At 40.2% G+C, this 27,650-nt stretch overlaps 1 protein-coding gene across 1 annotated transcript; it reads right to left on the reverse strand.

Annotated features, from left to right (window-relative positions):
• On the reverse strand, nucleotides 1–27,650 carry KCNH4 (potassium voltage-gated channel subfamily H member 4). The gene is made up of 16 exons (XM_089505401.1): nucleotides 27,575–27,650; nucleotides 11,790–12,023; nucleotides 11,277–11,408; nucleotides 11,036–11,163; nucleotides 9,629–9,872; nucleotides 9,147–9,304; nucleotides 8,028–8,235; nucleotides 7,241–7,435; nucleotides 6,638–6,837; nucleotides 6,104–6,353; nucleotides 4,840–5,054; nucleotides 4,277–4,315; nucleotides 3,294–3,661; nucleotides 2,496–2,605; nucleotides 2,033–2,109; nucleotides 1–630 (listed from the first exon to the last, which is right to left on the reverse strand). The coding sequence occupies exons 1-16, from the start codon at nucleotides 27,648–27,650 to the stop codon at nucleotides 1–3; spliced, it is 3,264 nt and encodes a 1,087-aa protein (XP_089361527.1).

Here is a 27,650-nt window from a genome sequence, read left to right on the forward strand (position 1 = left end):
TCAAGTCTGCATTGTGTCTTCCCTAATGGAAGATGTCTGAGGTGAGCTGTTCGTTGTGGGAACGGTGCTGAAAGCGTGAACTGAACTCACAGAGGTTAAGGTATGAGAATGCCAGCTCATCCCGGAAGGTTCTGACACTGGAAAACCATAGCTGGCAGTCTGGGGGCAACCAGGCAAGTCTTCAGTTGGCTGTATCAGCCTCACCCTCTCTACTTCTTCTGGTGAGAAGGGTGTCCCAGGTGGACATGTGGTATTAGTGGGAATGTAGCAGCAGTCCCTTGTAGCATAGAAGGCTTCTGTATCGGCTGACCTTGGGCACGTATCCGGAGAGACCCTGGGTAAATGAACTTGATTGTAGGTACCATCTGAAGCCATAGGTGAATGGCCAAGTGTTCTTGGGATTGTGGATTCCTGCAGCAAATGTAGGGAATGTGAAATGGGATAGCCTGGCCTGGGCTGCTGCTCGTTATAACCCATGTGGGCACCAGGTGGAGTGGAGACCACCTGGACGGTGTAGGGGCATGCCAGGGCAGGGCTGTACTGCTGGGCAGCCAGCAGAGCTTGAAGTAGATGCATCATGTGCTGGAGTTCTTTGCTTAGCTGAGACACTTCCTGGTTTAGATTGTTTATCTGTAATACAGAAGAAAATAACTCTGTAACGGGCCGATATGTCACAAAATAATCTGCTAAACTAGGATATATACGTGGAAAGCTGCTAATTCTACTTATCCATTGGGATAAGTTCTGTTACTTCCTACAGAATCCCCTCCTTACTTTACTTTCTCTTCTATATCTATACTATATAGCATACAGCACATACAATCCTTAATATTTCTGCATTATTATTATTTAGGAATACAATATTTCTTATCACAATATTTGTTTTAAAAAATCCATCCCCGTGACTTAACCCGATAAGAAATGTGTAACACTTTGATAGGGCTCTCCTTTTTACCCTTTAAGCAGCTGATAAATTTACGTATATGGAGTCACCATGCCAACCAAGACACTCGCATTTCCATTAAAGGAAAAAAATGAATAATTTAAGATTATTGTGGAGTACGTGTTGTTACGCATTGTGTGTCATTCGTTCTATTAAATGATGGCTATGATAACCTTGATATTTTGCTCTTACGTGTCACGCATTCGTGTTTATAACTGTTCATTTAATGTAAAATGTAACTTATCCTCCGCATAACACTTTCCCAATAAATTATCTAAATAACTTGCAAGCAAAATCCTACGCTGGTAAAATAACGGTATTTTTCATGGCTTGATCTTGTGAGTTGTATGTAGGCATCAGTGCAGCGCAGTAGATATTAGAAGTGCAAACGGGCCCACAAAGGATTCAGAGACGTTTTTTGGTTTATTTTTGGCCCACTTGTTATCACGTGACAAATTATGTTCTTTGCCTGTTTTGGTTCAGCAGAAAATTCTGGGGCATTTTTAATTTGTTGGCCGGTGCCTGGACTCACTCTCACACTCTGTCTCGTTTGCTCTCCCGCTCTCTAAATGTTCCCCCACCTTCTCTGCCGACCACTTTTGTATCTGCTCTTTTTTTTTTTTATCTGCTCTCTTCAATTTGCTCTCTTTGTCTGCATCCCCACAGACATAACCCTGCGGGAACCTCCGCCGAAACGGCAGCACTTTCAGTAACGTCCTCTCCCCTGTGTGTGAAGGGAGAAGATAGAAGATGTGGAAGTGGTCGGCAGAAGTCAGCAAAGAAGGTAGGGAAACGGAGAGAGCTTTGTTTTCATCCGATTTGTGGGAAGTCTGTCCTTGTTTTCGTGGCTTTGTATGAATAGCCAAATTTAGCAAAATTTGGCAAATTTGCAATTCCTACAAATCCGAATCACAAGTCTAGTAGATATGGTGGTCCTCTTGGTACATCGTACCCTTGGTTGATTAAGCTTTGTGGTATTCTGCCATGAAATTTTATGCTGAAATTCATCATGATCAAGGTTAGCGGAAAGGTTGCTGCTTTTCTACCATCACAGATAACATTCTATTTAATGGGTTTATAATCTCTCACCTCTTGGTTTAATCTACAAATGTTTTGCTTTATTTCTTCTGCTTCTGCTGCCAAGAGTGGGTTAACCAGATTTATTCCTAAATCAAAATACAAAAACAGTGCGGTCACCTCACTTGTGAGTTTGTTGTCTTTAGCGTTACTTAATATCTGCCAAGTAATTTACTCCTGCTGATATGTTTAAGCTATTGTCTGACAGTTTAGTAAATGTTAACGGATAGATAGATGGATATAATGTGAGAAACATCTTTTTTTCATTTTGTCATATCATATAAGTGGTACGCCAGGGCCCTTTAACCTTTTAAACATTATTAACAATGGCGTTTTTTTAATACAGAATGGCATTAAAGGGTAATACCCACTTTTTTGTGCACCTTTACTTGGCTAAGACAGTGGAAACGGTTCTGTAAAGACACTTTGGTGACGTTCTCTGGGCCGTGATAGATAAACCTCAGGCATACAATACCTGCTGCAGGAGACTGTTTGATCGGAGATCTCATCCTAGAGTTGTCTATGTTGAATTGAAAAGTTTGGCTCTCTGAGACATCTCCACTGTCCTCAATTCCATCGACAACCCTACAGATGATATACAGCAGAAAAGATCATCATATGTAGTCACAGAACAGTCACATGACATCAGTCTTATATGATTACCCCAGTAGAGAACACAAAGAAGTCAGTTCCAGACTATGTGACCCTGAGAATCTGCCCCTTCACCCTGAGATTGGGGCAAACCCTGAGCATTCCTAGGTATATTTAGAATGTATATACAGTGTATATGTATGTGTGTGTGTGTGTGTATATATATGTGTGTATATGTATATATTAGACCAATCATCCATAACATTATGACTAGACTTGGGTGCCAGCCATGTCATCGTGTTCATCCCCGTATTCGTCTTCGTGAAATAAAACCTTCGTATTCCACAAATTCGCCTGTTTCCATGTTGTTTTCGGCCGAATATTCGTGTACATTCTTTGTGTTCGTCCGTAAGAGCTGCTCTTCATTGGTTGATGCCAGATGAGCTCCCTGGCAGCAAGTCGCCAGTGAGTCGCTCTCATGGACCTTTAACTCCTGATGCTGGGCCCATTGGTCTTCTGGCTCCAGGAGTTAAAGGTCTGTAAACTGGTCGCCGGCAGGGGCCTGCTCTGGCATCAACCAATAAGGGCAGCTGCTCTTCATTAGTTGATGCCAGACGAGCGCCCTGCGGTGTGTTACTCAGTCTAGAGCAATATTTTCTAAACCTGTGGGAATAAAGCTCACCTTGGGCTAAGGTCAGGTGGGCCATACGTGTTGAGAGCTGGGATAAGGAGCTTTGCTGGCTTACGTGATCCAACACTGTCTGTTTCAGACTCCTTTTCTTCTTTATGACAATGGGGAGAGGGGCTTCTGCCACGACTACTGTGAACTGGGGAGCGACAGTTTCGTCGGAAGGCAGAAAATTGGCGCAGATCATCACCAAGAAGACTGCTTAGGGACCCACGTCTTACGGGGCTGTTGAGGTTAGGTAACATAAGTTTCCTGCGTGTCATGGTTGCAGGAGAGTGGCGGAAAAAGTCTTCAGTCTCATCGTTAGATTCCAAGATTGAGGCCAGCTTTTTTTCAGACATTGTACCAGACTCCGGGCGAGGCTAAAACCAAGAACAAACAAACAAACATCTAAACAAACAATCTAAACCTACACCTCGTCTATCATCTTCAATCTCCTTTTAGCACTATGGGCTTTACTCCCTCTTTTATCTTTTCTAAGAGGTCCAGTTGCTTCCTTTGGCATGCAGAGCATTCTATTTTAATTGTTAAAAAGCAGGGGAGCAATGAGTATATATTGGGTAATACTATTTCACTTGTTTATAAAATATAACGAAATATATACCTTTTTATAGTGGGTGCTCATGGGGATTTATCAAAACGCCCCCTGGAGCTTAATACTTTAATGTTGTGTCCCACCACCCTATTTTATTTATTTATTTGTATTATATTTATTTTTGATTTATTTTAAAGAGTCCTTGAAAAAAAAATAAAAAAAAACTAGACAAGAGCCCCAGAACCCCATGGGCTTTTCTGACAAGAGTATAACGTTTATAAACATGTGAGATTTAATCAATAAGCTGAAACGGACACTGAATACACAACCAAACATACAATGTTAATATAACATAATACAATTTAAGATCATTTTAAGTTTTATAAGTTTAAGTTTCTATAACTTTGTATGATTCAAGAGCAATATAATGGACAGAAAATACCTGTGAGAGACGAGGAGATCGCGTGAATCTGTAGAAACCCTGAAATAGAAAGATAGATTTTGTGTGAAGAATGTATAATGTAACCAGGCTAATATATTAATACTCATTGTCTGAATAAACAAATCCATTTTAAATTCATTCACCTGTTTAAATATAAAAACTACAAATATTGTACAAATTAAAAGTTCAGCTTTCAGATTTTTCATTAATTATAAACAAACATCATTAAGGGGTCGGTTAACCAATTAGCTGCTTTCAATCTTCATGTTTATTTTACTATAAGAAATTTCTCACTCTAGTAAAAGACAATATAATTATCCATTTCTCTAATAAATTTCCAGATCAGCTGAAATATCGCACAAAGTCATGTCTCAGATATTCTGTGGAAAGACCGAACGTAGTAATGGAAAGAGGTCCCTCGTAGAGCATAACTCATCAACGTAACAAAAGTCTTGATCAATTTATTTAGCGTGATTAGATATAGTAAGTACAAAACATTGTTGGTGATGAAAGCGCGAGTTATGAGTTTAACGACCAACTTTAAAAACGTATGTATATCTTACGTCAGTTTCGCTGCCTTCACGCAGGTTAAAGGTCAAGTCGTGATGAATATCAGCCATGAATTTGCTAGAATACTCGGGATAAAGTTCCAGCACCTCTAAGAGTCCTCGCAGGCTCAGGTACTGGAGATCGCAGTAGGTCAGGGCTTTCACGTCAGCATTTGTTTTGATCACCTGTTCTTTACTGGAGATGTCGGCACCGATTAAATCGCCTTTGCCTGTGGCAGAAACAAGATGGACGCGTGTATCATGACGTGACCTTTATTTATTTACTTTTGTAAGTGCTGGAAATAAAATGATTGGATGCTAAATACAAGTTCCGCTGTCTCTCATACCTGCACAGTTTGTTGGTGTGGAAAGACATTTCATAGCATAGTGAGACATACTATCAATGATTGACAGACTCTCCATCGCAGGGCGGCTGCCCCTCGCCACTTACCGTCATGGCTACCATTCTCCCTGAGCGCTGTGATATGATGTCATATCCCTCTTGCACTTTGGGTGATATGATGTTTTATAGAAATGGCTGCATTGCTCCATGAAAGATGTGACACCAGGCACAGTATGCTATGGAGGCTGCGTCGGCTCGACTAAGACCTCCACACTGTAATTGGCTTGTAAGGGGCTTGCAACCCCAGGTGCTTTACTTACTGTAACTATTTATTTTTACTTATCAGGAGATAAAACACCATCGTGACTTTGTAGTAAAAAGTATTTGCTCTATTTCCAGCTGCATATCGTTTAAAAGGATAAGTGGCACTAAATTGTGGCTTCAGGCTCCCCATGTATTTTTATTTTCAGTGTACGGATACTCCCAATCCCATCACATTACATCAATAAGGAAAAGATGGGCATAGATGGTCAGCTGATTTGGTGGCCCAATAGGTTACTTGGCTAGACTTGCCCCCCAGATCTTAGGCTGCCAGCCCTCCCCGATGGAGGACTTCTAATGTCTGAATCCCCATGCCAGAGTCGTACATTAAATCGTCGGTTCATCTCCCCCGTACACGCCGGTCCGCCAGTGCCGCCTATGCAATCATAGCCATGTTCTAATATATTTACAGTCCAACAATATCTTGTTTCATTATCACCTTAAATCAGAACTCTGTGACAACACCAGTGCTTGCAAACGTCCATATATCTGTTTAAGTACATTGTTCATTACCATTATATTGTATTTTATTTTGTTTATTATTACTCTTGTACGGGTAATCTCGATGGTTAAGTATAAAGAATATGTGTATCAAAATGTAAATGCAGGTTTTACCAAGAATGGCTAGCACCATGTTGTCCTTCAAGACTTCTAGTGACCCTGAGCACACAAAATAGTTTGCCTGCAGAGCATCGCCCTGCCGCAGGAGGTATTCTCCCGGGGCACAGAAGGAAGTCTTGATGTGCAGGGAAAGAGCCCTCAAGCATCCGCGGCTGGCTGTCTCAAACACGGGGAGCTGCAAGATGTCCTTGTTGAGGTGCATCGCGATATCGGCGCGAAGCTCATCCGGGAAATCTTTCAGTAGCTGGAAGAAGAGAATGCAGATGTCTTCACTCACACGTATGACTGCCCTGGAAGTCACGTCGGCTATCGGAAACAGACACGGCCAAGTGTCCCCGTGTGAAAGATCGAGCGATACCTGCTTACCACATGAACGTTTGACATTTATTTAAATAGAACATCTCATAAATAGCTGTTTTGCCGAGTTCTTCAGTAATGTGACCCTCTGCCTGCCTGATACAAAGTAAAGTACTAGTGCCTCATTTACTCAACAAAAAGCTTGTTGGTTAAAAAAAAGTTGTCGATTACCTCATTTGCATCAATGCCGTTGTTGACGGACCACGTTGTCTGAAAATACTCCAACATGCGCTGCTTAAGCTGCTGTGGGAGACGGTGAACACGAATGAAATCCTTGAGGTCTTTCATGCGCGTGTGGTAAAGGGACCGACGGGAATACATGCGCTGGATGATGGCTGTCACGTTGCCAAACACTACGGCATGCATCAAGGCTGCGGAATCGGCAACAGAAATAGTAATAGAAATAGCAGGGTTAACCCTTGCGTTGTACTTTTCCTTAATGCATTAACTCGCGTTAAGAAACAGAACTCAAATCTTTTCTGTCTGTGTAAATATCAAAGAAAAAAAAATATATCACTACTGCGTATTTTTAGGATGTCCATCTCTAAGAATTGCGCAACCATTCGGAATGCATTTCTTTTAAGAGAAAGATATATTTGAGAACTAATTGACCCTAGAATGACACTTTTTCAGTCCAACCGCTCGCTATCTGTAGCAGATGACCGCGTGTCCTGTGATGTGCTACGTCATTCTAAAACAGCTTATTTTCAAGTGGTTTTGTGAAAATAAAGTATAGATTTCCACGCTACATTTTGTATCATTGTAAATATTCACCTCCAATCAGCATCGTGCAGATCGAAAATATTTTTTCAGCGTCCGTATTGGCGCAGACGTTTCCAAATCCCACGCTCGTCAAGCTGCTCAGCGTGAAGTAGAGGGATGCGATATAAGCGCTACGAATGGAAGGACCACCCAGAGAGTTATTGATGTAGGGGGCTTCGAGTCTTTTACCGAGTTCATGGAGCCAACCTGTTAGGAGACGGGATCCGGCGTTAGAATTACATCGGGTTTCATGGCTAATGACTTAAGGTGTGTGACCACAATGACTTGCAGTGAGCCTTTGTAAATGTTTCTGCCCATGGACCTTTCCTAGAAAGCATCCAATATTAAATGCCAAGGGCTGAAAACCTCTCAGGTCTACTCTATCAGTTAATTTACACAAAAAAAACATGTGACCTGAACTAGGACAATCCTGGGGAAAAAAATATCTTTTTCACTTAACAAAAATCATCCAGCCTATTGTTTTTCCTTAAAGATTTTCACTGGGTCCTCCAGTATACTAAATGGTTTTTACTTCATTGGACGACACTGTATAGAGCAAATATGTATAGTTATAATGAATAATGTCAAATCTACTGGCACGTGATAAGCTTTCCGCCTGGCGTGTGCAGAGCGCTCTTATTGAATGCAATGAGCATCGAACAATTATTAGTTCCCCAAACTTTGAGTGGATGCAGCAATAGGGTAAATCAAATGAAAGAAACAAAATCATGCTAACTTCCTATTCATTCAATGGTCGTTATTCATTTATAACAAATGAAATGATACTTGTCAGTCTTACCAATGTCCCAGGTCACGGGGTCATTACTCTCCATTTCCTTTCGGCCGATGACGTACCAAACGCAGGCCATCCAATGTGCGAGGAGAGCGAACATCGACATCAGGAGGGTAAGTACCATCGCGCTGTACTGGGAATATCGGTCCAGCTTCTGCAGCAGCCTCAACAGTCTCAACAAACGAACCGTCTTCAGCAGATGGACCAGAGACGTCTTCCAAAGGAAAAAAAAGGGATGCGGGGAAAGAAGAACAAAGAAGAAAAAGGGAGCGTCAAAGCATAAGATGGTTCGTCTATTTTATATTTCCACGAGAAGCTACAGATGTTATGTTTTTGTTTTTTTTTAAACCTAGGTTTGTATAAGAGGTTTCATCTCAGAGCCCAATCCCCAGGACGTTATAATTCTTATTTCCCTGAGGTCGGACCCTGAGCAGTTCTGAAACACTGACAAAAAAGACATTTTGTATTATTTTGCCAATGTTTTAAAGGATTCGGGTGTCTATGGGCTTCTGAGGACGTCTGGACCCCCAGTAGTTGCCGTTTAGTAGAAACAGCCCTGTGTATACCGTAGATGAAGTGCTATAACACCCGTCATTCTATTTTCAACGCTGTGCTTATAAATGGAAATGTGTGAAAATTTTAGTTAACGCTTTAGTTTAAATGACACAAATTGGGGCTCAAATGCAAAAGAGAAATAAAAATATAATAAAAGTGCAGTATGTCAAATAATTAAGTAAATTAAATGGGTACAACGATGCACTCTTTACTCACAACTACTTTAAAAACAAAGGAGAAACACCAATGGCGCAGTATTAGAACACAAGCTAAAATACATGTATATACACACATGTACATACACACGCACACACATGTACAGACACACATACATACTGCAGGAGGAAGGATAATGGTTTGAATTGACGTGTTTGAAATATGTGTCCTGCATCCTATAAGTCACATGTAGGACGTTACAAGTGATTTTTATTATTGCACTTATTTTCTCATTACAACATCTTTAGGGAAACGAAATACACAAATAATACGGAAATAATATGCATGAAATCACAATAAGGATATGAATTGACCTGAAGGGAAAAATGTAACTGTAGACGCAGCGGATCTTACCACGGTAACATTGAATGCATAGAGGAGATCGAACGGCAATGCTGCTATGAGGTCCACGAAAAACCAGGTGGCGAGGTAGTGGATGCAGATTGATCGAGGTTCATACACAACCTGCCCTGACTGACTGACGTAAGTGGTCCGAAAATTCAGAATTATATCTGTAGAGAGAACGACATTGTGTTTAGTTACAGAGGAGAAATCTACAAAACAAACAAGCCAGTCAACCGTCATCAGCTGCCTTATTGTAAAAGCCGGTCCCTTAAATCTGTCAATGTTTTGTTTTATAACTCTAGAGTAACGCAAGCCCCGTTTATCACTGTATGGAGAGGTTATGGACACAGTTGTGACACGGGCCTCCCTGGATCGGACTTGTTTGTCCAGCACATGCTCGTTCGGATTGAGATCCGGGGAGTCTGTAGGATAAGTCAACAACTTATCTCTCTTGGACTCATGTATTTAAAGATTGGCCCCCATGTGCTTACCTAAAATGAAAAGCATTTCCACCGCAATGTCACTGACGATAGTGCTGCGTGCTGCAGAGACGCTGTCGTCGTGGCTCGTAAAGCAAACGTTGTAAGGAACAGTGACAGCGACGTAAAAGGTGGCTAAGAGGATAAGCCAGTCCCAAAGAGCCTTGAATATACTGTAGTGAAGAAGGATAAACCGGGGTTTCTGGACAGACGCTACTTTGTATTCAGGGAGCGTAGGTTTGTTATCTAAAAGGTTCTAGGGAGAGAAATAAAGAGAGCGCGATGATTAGAAATGTGGTTACTTCCAGATCCCGTAATCCCGTCTCACTGAACTCTAGTGGTCCCAGACTGGCCATCGGACGCATATAGTTTTCTTTTTCATTCGTCGGCACCATTACATAGGTTTAATGTAATGCTTCACTGTTTCCATGTCGACGAGTTGTTTAATGCATTTCTGATTACTGCATTGCTTATACTATTTAGCACTTAAAGAATTGTTGATGGCACCGTTTTCGTTGTAGTATATATGTTATGAAGCCAAAATGTGAGAGACCAACAAATAAATCTCCTTGTTTAGATCTTTACGGGGCTGTTCTGTTTAGGAAACGTGCTTCGAAGACAGCATTTCATTCCATTCAATCACATTTACTGACCTAGACTTTTACGCTTTCCCTTCTGCTGTCACAGTGTCACCAAAGCCGGATCTGGATTGCTCTTGTGACCAATCAGATTGGCCCCTTTGATCCTATCCATTGAGCAGCTGATCATAATCCTTCTGATCTGTTACACTTTCACACATAATCTGATTAAGAGTGGTCTGTTTTTTTTCTAGTCACATCTTTCTATGAAAAAGGGACCAAATATTCTCCCCCCATAACTATACAGAGCTGATTTATCAAAACGGACCGGAGGATCCAGATTACAGAAAATAGTTTAGTTAACAGAATTTCAGGAAGCATTTACATAAACGCACCCAGAGTACAACAAAAAAACTGAAACCCAAACACAAATACAAAATGGTGAAATATAATGGGTTAACCATGAACAAAACTGCAAAAATGGGCCTCCATGTAAAATGTAACTAACATTTCCTATGAATGTGCGTTCCTGTTAATATCTACTATATATTTGTTCTGTTCATTCTTCATAAAATACTTTTCATCTACAATCATTATTCTTTTAGCCATCTGCAGTTATACCCTATGAGCAATAACCTCAAACAATTCAAATCATTATTTATGTCCTACTTAGATAGAATCTGCTATTAAAGTATGGGGAGCCATAACCAGTGGTAAACCCACCCATTAGGCGGAATCCCTGATATATAATTTAAAAATGAAAAATTCCAAGAATAAAGAATTTCTCCGCACAGTTATAATGGAAACCTCAGCGGAACGTCTGTGTCACACCGATACTCACGCTGTTGAGTTTAAGGTCACTCTTGTCTCTGCCGGCTACTTGGCCTGTCAGGTGGCACAGCATCGTCCTGCTCTGTCTTCTCACTGAACCAAAGTGTGAGTTACCTGAACGTCTGCTCTTCTGCTTCTCTAGAAATATATAGAAACAAGAATAAAACGGGGTCCCGAGTACCGACGCAATCACCTGCTCAAGGAACATGGCTTCATGGGTACCAGCAGCTGGTGGCCTCTGCTGAACTCACCATCTTTCTTATCACTATGCTGAACTCTCATTCTGTGCTCAGTGATGTCCTTAAAGGAGAAAAGGAACAAGACCACCTCTCCTTTCTCATTTTTGATGGGTACGATGTCCAGCAGGCACCAAAAGAGATCCTCTGTGTAAGAAGAGAGAAAAGAGGGGATACATGGAAAGGAAATCCATGATGTTAGAAAATCTGTTTAGATGCGAAGAAGAGACTTTTGAAGAGGATCTGTGTATCCTGTGGCTTATAATTCACAGCTCGGTGTGGGTCCTTAGGACACGTTCTGCACTCAAATACACATTTTCAACACACCGTTAACTTTACATTCCGAACTATACGTTCGATATTAAGGGAATTGGGTTTAAGACAGGATGAGAAATGTGTCTAGTTTATAATTGGTATGGATTTTGCCCAATATGTTGTATTTATTGTTAAACTATTCTTTCCATGGTTATTGTGAGGGCGTGCAATTCCTCATCCAGTGTCCTGTGATTATGATTTCGGTTTCCTTACCATCTTTTTTGTAGAAGCACACCTCTGCCTGGTACTCCTGCTTCTCATCCAGGACCCTCTCGATGTTTTGCAGCACCGCCTCGCTGGTCTCTGGTCCGTAAAGAAAACGACAGCTACAGTTCTTTTGCATAACCTCGGTCCGTCCGAACCCGGTCAGGTCACAAAATCCATCGGAACAGTAAACGATGGGGAAGCCGCGATGCACCTGAGCGTTTGCCAGCAAGAAGTTACTGTCTGTTGGTTAGAGGAAGAGGAGACTTTGGTCAGAAGTAATCACATTGAAGTCGTTATCATTCTAACTCTTTTTTTTATTGTGACTTTGGTGCCATTGCATTAATTTGTTCTTTAGCTTTCTGTGTGGATAACACTGATTTATATTTGCTTTTGCTTAAAAACCTCGGTGCTGTGAGATTGATAGATCAAGGCTGGTATTCAACTCCATGACCCCCAAGCACAACACCGTGACCCCGCTTATTTAATGGACTATGGGAGCGCAGAGCCACAGGACTGAGCTAAGAGTTTTTGGCCTTAAAAGACATGAAAGAAAGCAAGTTTTAGATAAGCTTTTGTAATTTGTGGCTTGATATCTGAACTGTAAATGAAGTTATTCTTCTGAACGGCGGTTAGAATATCTGATGATGTCTCTTCTAGGTCATTACAGTTGACCTTTTTGTTATAATACATAGCATCCATTTATTTGCAAAAAAATGAAATTCCACAAGGACCAAACGATCTTCATAAAGGTTTATCTTGGCTCGAAGAGCGAGTGGCTTTTGACACCACGAGGGTTAAAGCAGTCCTTTGATCACCTAACTTCCAGTGCATTGATGCTAAAAATGCAGCAAAAGCATCTCGGTAAACACGTTGCTATGGTAACTTTAATCACGAAAGCTGGGAGGTTAAGAGGGGAACCAGCTGAACGAGAAAACTTCTTCACTTAATTTATACAAGAATCAGGGACAGCGTGGGCAGTGTCAGTACCGGCCCCCTCCACCTCACATAATGAACCTCTAAACCCTTCCATATGTATATATAAATATATAAACCCTTCCATATGTATATATAAATATGTGGAAAGAGGTGGTAGTATCAGTATTTAATACTCTGGCACGCCATTTACTATCAATGCACAGAGCAGCAGAATTATTATTGCTGCAGACCACTGTGGTATATGCTGTTTATTACGCCATCACTGCTGAATGGTATTAGTGATGGGTACCGAATCGGAGGAAGTATCAGGCAGGTCATCCTCGCTTACCATTCTCATCCAAAAACACAAATACTATTTAAACAGCCAGCTTGTGTGTCGCGCGTTACTGAACCGAACGTATCCATCAGGCATTAATTATTATTTACAAGCGATAGGACTCGCTACCTGCCCCCTCCTGCACGTATTGTTACCCTAGAAATCCCAAACCATTGTTCTATGAAAGCGTAATTATCTTAATGTTTTCATTTATTTCTTCAATCGGCAAAGCAATGTCCATTCTTATCGTACAAAAGCCGCTGTATCTCGACACCTCCGATTTGGAGCCATTTGGGCCGCGTAACTCAAGGGTCAATTAGATGCGCAGCAAATCCTCTTGATCTGCCGGCAGAAGATACGTCTCTGTGCCGAGCCGAGGTCATATTTAATGCTGAGCGAGGAGAGCTGAATTGGCTCCGTAGTTTGAGACCATAAGGTGCCCTTTGAATTTTCTACTCTGTTCTCTGAGCTTTTAACCCGTACACTGCCAGATCATTTCCACTGGGATGCAAGTTTCCCTGCAAATATTACGTTTCCGATGATGGTGAAGAGCTTGTGTCTATTATCACAGAACTGAATCCATTAGCATTCCCCTGTATGCTGTTGGTTGTGAGATTTCTGGGGTACGCTGCACTTTCACGGCCCCGGCTGGCATTTTTTCATTTATTTTCACAATCGGTTATGAAGCTGTTACAAGTGAATGACATCGCGAGTTCTTTGCTTTTCCTGATATATTGTGAATGACATCGCGAGTTCTTCGGCGATTGCTTTGCTGATATATTGTTCCAAATCAATAGATCCATGTGTATCGATTTTATCCAAGCTCCTCGGTTGGTTTTAACCTCTTGCTTAGTCGAGTGTTTATTTTTCTAGTATTTGAGCATTAAATCCGATGCTGTATACAGTAATGCAGGATTGTATTGGAGATAAACTGGCTTTATCTCTTTTTTTTTTTCCCAATAAACTTCATGCAGACCTGAAGGCTGACTTTGTTGCCAGTTGTGATATCTTTAGGGACTTTCCTTGAACAATCCACTTCCTGCATATGCTTTCATTAGTCAGAGTGTGTGACTGGGTGATTAAGACCGAGGCACTCTATTATTTTTTGCTCATATCTCATACACCTTCTACATTTACCCATACCAGAAATGGTGTGTATGTATTTGGGTTTGCAATCTATTAGCAGGTTGCCATGTATGATAAATTACTTTATCCCACATGCAGATGTTGATTTATTACACTGCAGGGAAAACCTTTCTCTAGTAATGTTTAGATGTGGCCGTTGGCAGGCCAGAAGGATAGGTAAAACGCACGTTTTCAATAAAGTGTACTAATTCGAGCTTAGTATTGTTCTTTTGTTCTACAGAACCTCACCAGCAAAAGGCAAAACTACCAAATACTCTTTCCTTGGTTAAGATGAAAAACCAAGCAATGCAGAGGTTAATGTTAAAGGGGGATGTATGTGCTTCTGGGCATGTAGTAAAAATAACATTTGGTTTCGTATTTACTATGATTAAAAAAAATAATAATAAAAAAAAAAGCCTCCATGGCAAATATATAAGTAATGAATTCTAGCGCATTGTCCGTGTTCAGCTGTTTCTGCTCTGCTGAGATAAGCCATATTGTAACAAATGCCTGCAAGCGAGTTACCTTTATTGTTCTATAGGTTATGTGGTTAACAACACTCACCAACAAACATGAAACATGGCAGGGTGTAAATATATACATACGTGTGCAAGAAATTCTCATTTATTAAACGTTGCTATCTGACATCTTACTACACGGTGCTTTTGTTAGTGTTGCATTATTTAATGTGTTGAGCTAACTGGCAGGTCAACAAATTAACCAGTTATAAACTGCGCAGGAGCACACTCAGTAGAGTACACTCTGAGCAATTCTGGCCAAGACAAACTAGTATTTACTAAAACAGCTTACAGGCTTATAGAATGAACCACTTAAAAGGACGTTATATGCCAGATAGCCAAGGGGTCCCCCTTTCAAATGGAAGGATTATGTAGAATCCCCCCGTATGTTCAGCCGAACGCTTTTGCTGCCGACTGTGTCCACTTGGTAAACTCACTTCCAGACAGCACCAGCCCTGGCACGGTGAGGGTTCCGGGGCGGTCTAACAAAACCACCAGTGCACAAGCACAGAAAGAGCTTCCGCTGATTTCAGTGAGGGTCTTGTACTACGTCCATTCCCCTGCAAGCCCCCCTTGGGTGAGCCATATGCGTCACCATACATTCTAACCATCAGACCATTCTCTTTGTGGCAGCGGTGTCAGCTGTTACATGTTTCTTAAAGCAGAGCGTGCCTCGTTTCTATGTCACTGCTTAAAGGGGCAACAGAAACATATTATCATGGCCCGGCTGCTGCTTTTTTTTTGATTCCTAGTCATGCTTCCCTTTCAGTTCTAGCTTTAGCTCATTCTGTATGATGCTGAAATGTAGGTTTATTTTTTGGAACCACTTTATTTTTAGAAGCTTTGACACCTCCTGGAAAATGATTTATGATTTATTTATAGGGCAGTTCCTGCTATGTTATTAGATCCATGGCCTTCGTATCATCATTTGGTTTATTAAATATTATCATTACATTTTTATGTTTTATTTTAGAATAACTGTAGGGGCTTTTTCATTTATTTGCCATGATTCATACGGTTGTTATAGACTCCAGCTTATTCCCCTTCTGTGGCTCTTTGTCTGCGCTTCTTTTGATGCATAGAATGACTGATTTCGGTTTTCCTCTGCATTATTACCTTTCTTAGTGTATTGAAATATCTCTGAAAGAAATCATGTTGGGATAGCGTGAGATAAATACCTTCTTGTGCTTCAAGGCAGAATTTCTCTTGTGGATGCATCGTTTCACTCAGATTTAAGACGTGTATTATGGTTTCCAAACGTGGAACTTTTTCTTTGCGCTTTAGCTCTACAAAAAAGATTAGACTTTTGCTAATTGCGTCTTTGTTTATTCATTAAAAATTCGAGAACTCTGCCAATAGCCCTTGAGACGCAAACTGGCCAACTTTGTTCAAAGCCAATTAAGGGAAAATGACTTGGGTAAATGTACAATAATGGAGTGCCCGCGTTAACCAGCGAGGGGCTGGGACTGCAGTACGAAGGGGGGGGTATATGCAGCTCATTGAGAATATCTAGGGCAGGTGTGCAAGCGGCACGATGATGAATCCGCTGAAGTGTTCAGGTGCTAAGGGACCCTCTGATTTATACATCCTATGTCCAGGACCAGAGCTCAGGGGATTACAAAAGCTATTTTAATTTGTGGAAGAAGATTTATTCTTGAAATTGGGTTATCATCAGTATGATGGTTCTAGTGCGTGTAGAAATAGCATGAAGTGGTTTTCTGTTCATTCACTTTTATTAACATGTATACTTTTCTTGCTTTACGTCACATAACACCACCGTATTGTTACAACAGATTTTAGTCATGCCTTTTTATCATTCACTTGAATCACTTTAGTGCAGATGTTACGATTAGATTTCATTGTAGCGTTTTTTAGCAGTTATTGTGTAGATTCTACCCGAAAATTTCCTTGAATTGTAAACCATGCATTCTCACCTCCATTAAGAAACCAATTAAGGGTTGGATGGTCATTGGATCCCCCCCTACAGTTACTTCACCTCGAGCACCAAGCTTACAGACAATTACTAAGTCCTCATTGTGCCTAAAACATCTGTCCCTCTTCTATTACCAACTGCCTGCCCTAAATGTACTTTTCATTTTGCTTATCTTGCTATAAAACGTGTTTTGGGTGGGAATGTCCTTTTTTCCATTCCTGTGAGATACCTAAAAATAGGACCACCAAAGCATGTGGCTGGGACCTGATAGAGAAGCCCTGCATGGTTTGTCAGCCGTGGATCTCCCAGGAACAATACCCTGGTAGGTACCTACATACATTGCGGGACGTAAGGGTAATTGTTCTGCGCAGGTTGATGAGGGTTTCTGCAGACGCCTTTATCATTCTAGAACAGCCTGCAGCTGTGATAAAAGAAATGCACGTCGCGGAGAAACATGGCTATATAAACCCAGGAGTGAATAAAATATATATATATATATATATATATATATATATATATATATATATATATATGTGATACATTCTTAATGCATGATTCACCGTGACGTTTCATCACCATGTTTAGTGTGTAGTCTCGTTAGACTCCCCACCTGCAATGCTTGGTAAGCTAGTGGTGGGACAGACTGGTGAGGATGAGATCTAGAGCAAGACAGGCAGCGCAGGCAGTCTATGGAGACGATATTATTCATTTATCCCACTATGCTGGAACTGCATTATTCATGTACAAGGACACAATCAAGAGTTGTGTTTATGTTTCCTTTTATTACCTCATTTACCATTAAATACAGGAATGCATGTAAAATATCACAGAAATCTATATACACGCACAATTTGCAAGGCTTGTTTGAGCCGGGCCCTCCCTAGTTTGTGTTTCTCTAAGTGAAAATTGTTATGTTAGGCACTACTTTTGCTGAATATGATGGCAGCATGTAAGTTAATAAATAATAATACAAAGCCTCTGGCAGAATACTCTCTGAAGCAGTGTGTGAGCATGAATGTGTAGGTGTTTGTGAGCATGAATGTGTAGGTGTTTGTGAGCATGTATGTGTCAGTGGGGTGAGATGGAGTGTGTGTTAGTGAGTATGAGTAAGTGTGTGTGTAATTTCTGTATGTGTGTAACTGTTCACAAGATGTTTACTCAAATTGAGATGGGTGCTACTAGCTGGACTGGAGCGGAGACAGACCATAGACCAGCTTGCCGAGCGTCTTTTACGTCTCACTGATGAGCGGTTTTGTGACTGCTGCAGTGTGGGTTGGGTAACCGTTCCGGTACCGCATTTCTGAGTCATTCATCTTTTTACTTTAAGCTTGTAATGGAATATAAAGTAAATTCAGAGAGAATTAAATTAAACTGCCTTAAACACGTTTTAAAATAACAATACAGTAAAAAATGCAGTTCCTCCATTAAATGATGTATATTAACATACTTCGTAAATTGATATGCATTCATTAAACCTGTAACAAATTAAGTTATCTACCTTTAGGAGAAGCTGCAGCTTCAGGGTTGCACTGCAACAACCCCACAGCGGTCCCTTCTTTCTAATGCTTCAGTGCCAGGAAAGGACTCCCTTTGAATTCAATATAGATTCTCAGGGGCAGCGATACCTTCTGGTTCAGGTGCAGCTGAGTGGCCCCATGGCCTCCTCCAAGTAAACTACACACTGGCCCAAACACTAACAGACGTAACACGTGCACTTAGTCTAACACTTATACACACTCACACCTCTCATCCTTGCCTGGAGCGAATGCTCATAGTTGCTTGCACAGTGTCATGTAACATTACATGTAACGTTCTTATATATTATATTATATACTTTAATGTTCTCAAAGTGTCCTAACATTGCCAAAATTCTGGAATGTCAGAATGTGGACCAATATCGGCCAGGTGATACTTCGTATCTGTACTATTACTGATAAAAGCCAGCGCTGCTGTACAGATTGATCATTGAGATATAGTACGTATATAGTACATCCCTCCAGCCCACAAACAGCCAACTACGCGCGTACAAACATATCCATTATGTGGGTGAATATGTATGGGGTGCTTTGGGAAGTGTTCCTCAAAGTCAATGATATGGAACGCTGGCAACCATCATCATTTTGACTTTAACCTACAACAGAGAGAAGATCGGAGGTTCTTTAAAGGCCAGTTGCTTGTGATGTTGCATTTCAGTCACATGTGGTGGCTCCCACATATAGTAGTTCTAACACGCCAACAGATAATGAATTAAATAAACCCAACCATATCATGCACAACACTCTCTGAAAATGCAGGGCAACCACATCTATCCTTTTTCCTGGACTCACGCTATAGCTTTCATATTCTTCAGACATATATATATATATATATATATATACGGTATATTACAATGTACACTGCTACATTCACCTGGCATACACTGCAATACACCGCAGAGCTTCTGGCAATAAAACAAGTAAGTGCCCTCAATTATTTTAACATAAAAGGCACACAAATCTATAAATAGTTATTTCTCTCCAAGTCAAACGCTTTAGATAGAGATGATCACTTATCTGCATCTGTTCCAGTAGTGGGGGGTAACTAAATAGCTTGTTTAATATACTTAAAGACGAGTAGTGTGGTGGATGTATGCTTTTATTTTTTTCTTTTGTTATTTTTTTGCTTTGTGCTTTAATATATCACATTTGGGTGGTTTGGAAACAGCTGGCATGTTGAAAAGGGGTGCTATGCCCTAAAAAGAAGGATTCACGTGCTTTTATATATTTTGCTTACCCTGACAGCAGCTGTTGTCATACATGCTGATTTTCCTCTGAACATGCAAGCAATCATGCATGACCATTTGACCTCTGTTGATTTAAGCAAGCAAGCAAATAACAAGCAAGACACAAAATGAATGCAGTTACTGGGATAAATGACCAAAGGTCCCTGAAAATGCGAGTAAAGGATTCTAGCTTCAGATCTATTGGTTTCTTATAGTTTTTTTTTATTATTATTATTTATAATTCTGGTCCCACCTATGAATATATTTAATAAATGGGATATAGGATAATGACTATAGAATTATAATTCTGTATTATATGTACAGAAAATGGGGAAATCTCCTTTTTTTTTTAGATCACTCGCTGTCCACTCCAGCAGTCCCTGACAGGTCCTCATTGTAAGATGAATGAGAAGCTGCAGAGAATTTATCAGTCCCTCCACGGGGCTCTTATGCAGCTGCTACACAGATCCAGGAGATCTCCGTCATGTAAACCAGCAAATACAAGCCGCAAACACACACAGAAGTGGCATTGTGTCATTGCTGCCAGTTTTAATGGCCAGTCCACTATACAAGAAACATGACCTGTGATACAGAGTATCTGACGCAGGGATACAGAGTATCTGACGCAGGGATACAGAGTATCTATCTCACCCAGCGCTACAGAGTATCTCACCCAGCGATACAGAGTATCTCACCCAGCGATACAGAGTATCTGACGCAGCGATACAGAGTATCTGACGCAGCGATACAGAGTATCTATCTCACCCAGCGATACAGAGTATCTCACCCAGCGATACAGAGTATCTATCTCACCCAGCGATACAGAGTATCTATCTCACCCAGCGATACAGAGTATCTCTCTCACCCAGCGATACAGAGTATCTATCTCACCCAGCGATACAGAGTATCTATCTCACCCAGCGATACAGAGTATCTATCTCACCCAGCGATACAGAGTATCTATCTCACCCAGCGATACAGAGTATCTGATGCAGCGATACAGAGTATCTATCTCACCCAGCGATACAGAGTATCTCACCCAGCGATACAGAGTATCTATCTCACGCAGCGCTACAGAGTATCTATCTCACCCAGCGATACAGAGTATCTCTCTCACCCAGCGATACAGAGTATCTATCTCACCCAGCGATACAGAGTATCTCTCTCACCCAGCGATACAGAGTATCTCTCTCACCCAGCGATACAGAGTATCTCACCAAATGTCTCGGTTTGTCTTAGTCTGGCAATTCTCGTCTTGTCAGACCCCTTGAATATATGGATTGTATTAAGCTTTGCGTAAATTGTTGGCGCTATTTAAATGAAAGATAATAATAATAATAATAATAATAGTAAATTCAGTTTAGTATACTGATAATGAAGGTTTTAGGGAGTTTTGCCGTGTAGTTTAAGAGAGGATTACAATGTGGATAAAGTGTTTTGGTTTTTTTTGTATCAGATATAGTCTTATCAATATGGCAGCCAATCAGGTGAAGTACCAATCTTTAAATAAATCTAACAGATATACAATGAATAATGTACGGCCATCAGCCATTGTAGCCTGGCTATTAAAATCATTTAGTATCCACTTATAACGCATGCAGCGTTAGGGTAATAATTACCTTCATTTTACAGGTCAGTGATGTTGACGATTATGCTGCAATTACATAAAATAGATGAATATTGCTTTTTTAAGCGGTTGTGAGATCTGCTATTTCAAACAATTATTAAAAAATGTAATTAAATTGCAATTATTGCACTCAAATTGTTAAGCAAAATATATTTTTGTAAAAAAAAAAAGTTTTTCAATTCTAGTCCAAAGGTTAGATAATATAACTTTTCATGAGGGTTCATGAGGGTTTATTCTGCGTCGGTGAAAAGTCGACCCCAATCCAAGAATCAAATATAAAAACGCATCAAATAATATATAAAAAGACATAAAAGCGTCTGATTCTATTCATTTGATTTTATGATTACAGATGATGCATTGCAAGGTTGAGTCCTCCACCCCCCCCGATAAGCGTTACTATCTTATTGCTACCGACTTATTGTGTCAACATCTTTAGCCTCGCTACTACCCCCCCGCTATATCCTGAAGAAAGGGAATTTAATAATATATTCAATCACTAGACAGCACCTCAAACTACCCACTGCAGCCCCATTCCTGAGCATTCAGCCTCTCCGCTTCCTTAGAAATCATCTCAATAGTTGCCTAGAGACATTCAGAAAACGCTCCAACTCAAAGCGATGCAGGGTATCTCACATTACTGCATACGAGAGACACGGAAATGCTTTTCAACCACGTAATCTACCGCTCGTCTAGCTCATTTTATTATCTCTCTTTATTGTGAGGGTGGATAATATATTATTTGCAGAGATGCTGACCCGGCAGCAGTAGTGTTTCATTCTGGGTCACACTGCTCGGGGTTAATCCGTGCAGCCAATTCATTGAAGATCTTTGTCAGCGTGTAAAGGGTCAAACATTTTCTGGGTAAACAAATCTCAAATCTGTCAATTTGGCAACTTATACTTCAAAACCTCATCACACGCCACGTGCGTTTACTGCCCTTCATTTAGATGGGGATCTGTTCTTTAACCGCTGAAGGGCCGGGGCTTTTTTTTTTATTTCACAGGACAGCAGTAAATCTCGTGTTTTTACTACGTCGCTCCTCTTTCTCTGTGGGTTCAGCCACACAAATTCTATTACATTATTATATTTATTATTATTATTATATTATATTATATTCTGTTACAGAAAGGCGAACATCAGATTCGCTGCTGTATTTTGCAACTTTTGAATTTCCCAAACGTTCTCATAGAACCAGCGGAGAGCTTTGTAGGCTTTGCAGAGCTGTTCTTGGTGCTGAACTCCGTTAAACCCGGTCCTAATTACAGCAAACATGCCCACGGTGCCAGTCCGGCTGCAACAAGATTGTCTCTTCTAACTATTCTCGGATTTCCTACTGGTTTCAATTCATGAAGTTAGCACTGAAATTCCGTAGCATGTTCGAGAACCGGCCCACCGCTTAGCCTCGTTACGTATAACTCCTTTTAATGTCATTTTAATGCTTTTCCAAGAAGTTAAAAGGACTTGCAGCTCTCTGCTCTCCGGGGCACCTTCCTAAAAGTGTCCTCGCTGGTGCTATGGTATATATGGTGCTATGGTATATATGGTGCTATGGTATATATGGTGCTATGGTATATATGGTGCTGTGGTATATGGTGCTATGGTATATATGGTGCTATGGTATATATGGTGCTATGGTATGCTGTTAAAACATGTAAATAAATGCAATAGCATTTTCATTCTAGTATTATTTTGACATCTTTTTTATTACAATTTCTGTAGCAAACAGCTGCGTAATTTGTTACATTAATTTACAGAATATCACTAAACTAAGAAGAAAGTCACTGGAATTCTATCCAGCGGGGAGCTAGCGGGAAGAGATACCGAGATATAATACACAGCCACAGAACGGGTTATAAATAGCAGTATTATTAATATAATAAGGGTTTGGTGAGTAGAAGGAAAGTGTTTCAAGAATAAAAACTGAAAAGCTACACTTTTTCTCCTAGAAGTTGTGACAGGTTGGCCGAGTTGTCACCTTAAGATTATACACCTTGAAATCAAGATTTTACGGTGTTTTTTATACGAGGGACTGTCTTTAAATCAGGCATCCAACAAATAAATCATTATAGCCTCCTCCAGTTCGGGGACTAGACAAGCATTTTCCTTTCTAGCGCATTGGCCAGAAACCTAATTAATTGTTAAATACGTAGAGCATTTCAGATAGTGTAGACTACAATAAATCATCATATGAACAACAGGAATCAATAGTATTACCAAGGTCTAAGTGCCGTCTACGGTAAAAAAAACTGCTAATTTTATGCCTTTTTTATTTCATTTCTCTGCTCCTGCGGACAAACAATTTAAAATCTCCTCATGGCTGGAATTGAACTAATCTACGTCATTTTCTTAATGGGATTAGAATGCCGTGAAGCTTAGAAAAATGTCAAAGCATAATATGTTCACTAGACTTGTGCACATGAACAAAAAATCAATTGGACTCATTTTTCATTTCATTTTTCATCTATTTGTTGTCGGACAGCGAATTTTGTTTCTTGCTCTTTTGTCACTCACCCTCACTTTCTCGTGCTCGCTGTCAATGTCTCTCCCGATGTCCATTGCATCGTCAAGACCTCCTGGAGTGCTTCTGCAAAGGGGGCGGAACCTCATTGTTCACCCTCTCCGCCGATTGGAAGAATGGGGAGAGGCTGTCCCTGTGGCGCTCACCGTGGTTCCTCCCATTTGCAGAAATACTCCTAGAGGACAGAATAATGCAGACGGATTCATAGAGATAGAGAGTAGAAAGCTTCGTCATTCTGGCTGATCAGCATTTTTTTTATTAAAATAAATAAAAGTAATTATATTAATGTGATTGCATGTTAAGAGGAATTAGAAATGTACCTAGACGACGAAGGAAGGGATTCCACACACAGTGGCTTTTTGTGTCTGATATCGGTGCAATCTAGACAAACGGATTCCGAATCATCGAAGCGACCCTCTAATTCAGATGTATGAGAAAATGGACTTTCGTGGAATAAGCAGGACATTATTAGCATTGCCAAAAACAGTTAGTTTAGTGCTGTATGTTAGGGACAAACAAATCAAGTAATTTTTAGTGCTAAACTACATTAGTGTATACAACGTTGTATTAAAAATTCAAGTGTGTAGAGGATACTGACTACTATCATACAGGCGTCCTGAGTAATGTATAAAGGCAAAAAAATGAAATTACAAATGGATAATACTGTACACCTTCCAAAGGCAACTGTATTCACTGAACAGCTGACAGTCCTGACTGGAATGTCATTTAATGCAGGTTTCTCCATCTATTTTCCTTAAATATATAAGATGGTTACCAATGGAAAATTCCCGTTGGGGATCTCGACATGGCTGTGTCATTGGCCCCGAAGGACAAAGTAGTTGCACAAAAACAAAGCGCTGGCAGCAGCTGGCTCCACGGAGACGAGTAAATAAACTCTCTGTATGCCGAGCTTGAAGAACAACAAATACGGTCTTACCATAGGAGATGTTGGGGATTCACCAAAGTAAATTGGATCCAAGCATACTTGGAAAGAACAAAAGGTGTCAAATGGAAGATACATTTAATATAAAGTATACATGAAACAAACGGTCGCATGAAAAAGTAAACAAACCCTTTAGAATTAGCTGGTTTTCTGCATTAATTGTTCATGAAATGTGATCTGATCTAAGTTACAAGTATAGACAATGTGCTTAAGCTAATAACACACAAACATTGATAGTCTTTCATGTCTTTATTGAACACATAAAACATTCACAGTGCTGATGGAAAAAGAGTAAGCGAACATTTGGATTTGGCAGCAATAACCTTAAACAAGTGCTGCGGATCAGACCTGCACAATGCTCAGGACCGTTCTTCCTTCCTTCCAGAACTGCTTAATATCAGACATAATCCTTCTCCCGCTCCATTCCAGAATGTCTACTGAGTTTCACTGGTGGACAGCCACTCTGACATTATCCTGTATGATACCTTGATAAATTGGGGAATTCATTGTCTCCTCAATGAGGACAAGCCGTCCAGGCCCAGTGTCAGCAAAGCAACCCTAAATCATGATGCTCCCTCCCCCATACTTCACCATTGGGATGATTTCATGTGGGTATGCGGTGCCCTTTTTACGCTATATGTAGTGCTGCTTGTTCTTCCCAAAAAATGTAACCTTAGTTGACAAAATATTTTCCCCATTAGCATTGTGGAGTGTCAATGAGCTCTTTGGCAAACTTCAAGTGAATAACGATGTAGAATTGGAGCGGCTTTCTCTGTGCTGTCCTGCCACGGACTTGACGCCTGTACAATTTTTTGTGTATGGTAGACTCATGAACAGAGATGTCAACCAGTTCCAATGATTCCTTCAAGCCTTTAGTTGTTAGAACTCCAGGGTTCTTTGTTTACCGTATTGAGCATTCTGCCTTGTGTCCTCCAAGTCATCTTGGCTGGGCGCCCACTTCTAGGGAGAATAGCCACAGTACAAAATCATCCTCATTTATAAACAATTTGCCTAACTGTGGACTGATAAACATGTAAATTATTTGAGATTACTTTGTGACTCGTTCTAGCTTTATGCAAATCAACCGTGTTTGATGGTAGGTCTTCTGATGTTTCTTTTTTGTGAGGCATGGTTCACATCACCAGATGGTCCAGAGAACAGCAGACGGAAATTATTGGGTTTTTTGGTCAAGGAAGCTCTGAAACACACGTCCAGTCCTGTTTCATTTATTGGACTCCGGATTTGCTAATTCCTGACTCCCATTAGCTTTTGTGAAGGTGGTTAGCCTAGGGGGTCATATACTTTTTCCAACCCACACTGTGAATTTTTGAATGATGAATTCAGTGTGGACAAGAATACAACATTTTGTGTGTTATTGGTTAAAACAGATTGTGTTTGTTCATTATTGTAACTTAGGTGAAAATGAAATGTTGTAATACTAATAATAGAACCATGAACATATGGTTACTGAAAATGACTGAAAATGTCATTCTTCACTTTTAGAACCAGATCCTACCGTAATGGCTCATTAACAAATGGTTTTAATAGTGATCCATATTTTTTTTTGCCTGAGTGCACCACTGAAAAAAGCACAAGTTGGATAGCTCAGTTATCATAGAGTATCTGCTTATTCACCTGGAATGGTGTAAAAACCACGAGACATGAAGTTCAAACCCTAAAGGTTACTGGATAAGGAAGACACAAACCCACACATTAAAATATACAGCTAGACTGCATACAATGTTTGTTTCAAGATCTACAATCTAACGAGATGAAAAGAAGATAAGGAACGATACACCTTAAACGGCGATCATATGCATTTTGTATAAATCTTACTACACCTTACTGCTCAATGACATTATCCCGAAGATCAGTCATTTGTCCTCACAATGTTTTCCAGCTATGCCCAATATATATGAAATCTTTTAACACAAAGATTGCCTATAATATTGACTGTTGTTGTCTACACTCTGGGAATCTCACAATACATTTAACCCCTTGCTTGCCAGTGGGTCATTTGGTTCTAATTTCTTTTAAGAATTAGGGAGTGATACCTGGCAAATCTTGGCAGATGCCAACATCTTGTCTACAGTATTTGAAGAACCTCTATACCAACGCAAACTTTATCCTTGTGTTAAATATTCACTACAAAAGATCATGGACTGTAAATTCAGATTAAAAGACTTGAACCACATCCTCCAACAATACAGGTAGTGGGCATCAGCTGTTGTAACCACATTTTAAAATTGTATGAGTAAACATTCTGTTTCAGAAGCATATGCCATCTGCTGACCAACAATTCCAAGGAACAATAGAAGGTTTATTTCATGTCTGCAGTCATCAGGGCTTCTATTACCTACCCCTTAGACATTTACTAAAATACAAGAACAGAACTTCCCCTTCCATTCATGACTCTGGTGAAAATGTGACAGCTAATTACATTACAGTGGAGGAGTTAAGGTGTCTGCACTGCAGTGCTCAGCAAACAAAAAGCCAGGATCATATGAAGAAACTCACAAACCTGACAGGTGAAGTTGTAGATCTGAAAAGCCTCTCTGAAGAGTTATAATATTTTTAGATCTAACATTCAATGAATAATGACCTTGGATATCTGACCCCTTTGGATAATCCATTATAGATTAGATTATAGCTGCATAATAAAATATACTTAACATAACAAACCCCCAGTAAGATATATATATATATCGGTATATATATATATATATATATATATATATATATATATATATATATAAAATAACATAGTATACATAATACTTGCTTGCTTTGACATCACCTTCTTGAAGCCATTATTATTATTATTGCTACTACAAAGCATGCACCCCTTGTACTCCGTGACAGCCTATATTCTTGTCTACCACCAACTTGTCCTTCCCAGATACTCTTTAACCGAATATAGATCCCCATTCTAGAGAGCTTTTAGATGCCTTCCTTTCATTAGAAAAGAAAAGTAAAGTTAGCAATTCGGACTTTTTGCGGATTTTCTGCACAGCTGTGTTTAGCAGTAAAGTGAATATTGGAATATGGAAAGTATTACACATAATATTACACAATTATTACAAATGCGCACTCGGCACATCGCTTTGTACATACGCGTCCCGTCGAATCTCGTAGCGATGGTATCCAGGAAAGTGTTCTGCGGAGCGAGCAGCCCTTTCATCACCGGCAT

The sequence above is a fragment of the Sceloporus occidentalis genome, unplaced genomic scaffold (genome assembly GCF_023333645.1).
Source record: "Sceloporus occidentalis isolate IW3139 unplaced genomic scaffold, rSceOcc1.0.p SCAF_327, whole genome shotgun sequence".
Lineage (NCBI taxonomy): Eukaryota > Metazoa > Chordata > Lepidosauria > Squamata > Phrynosomatidae > Sceloporus > Sceloporus occidentalis.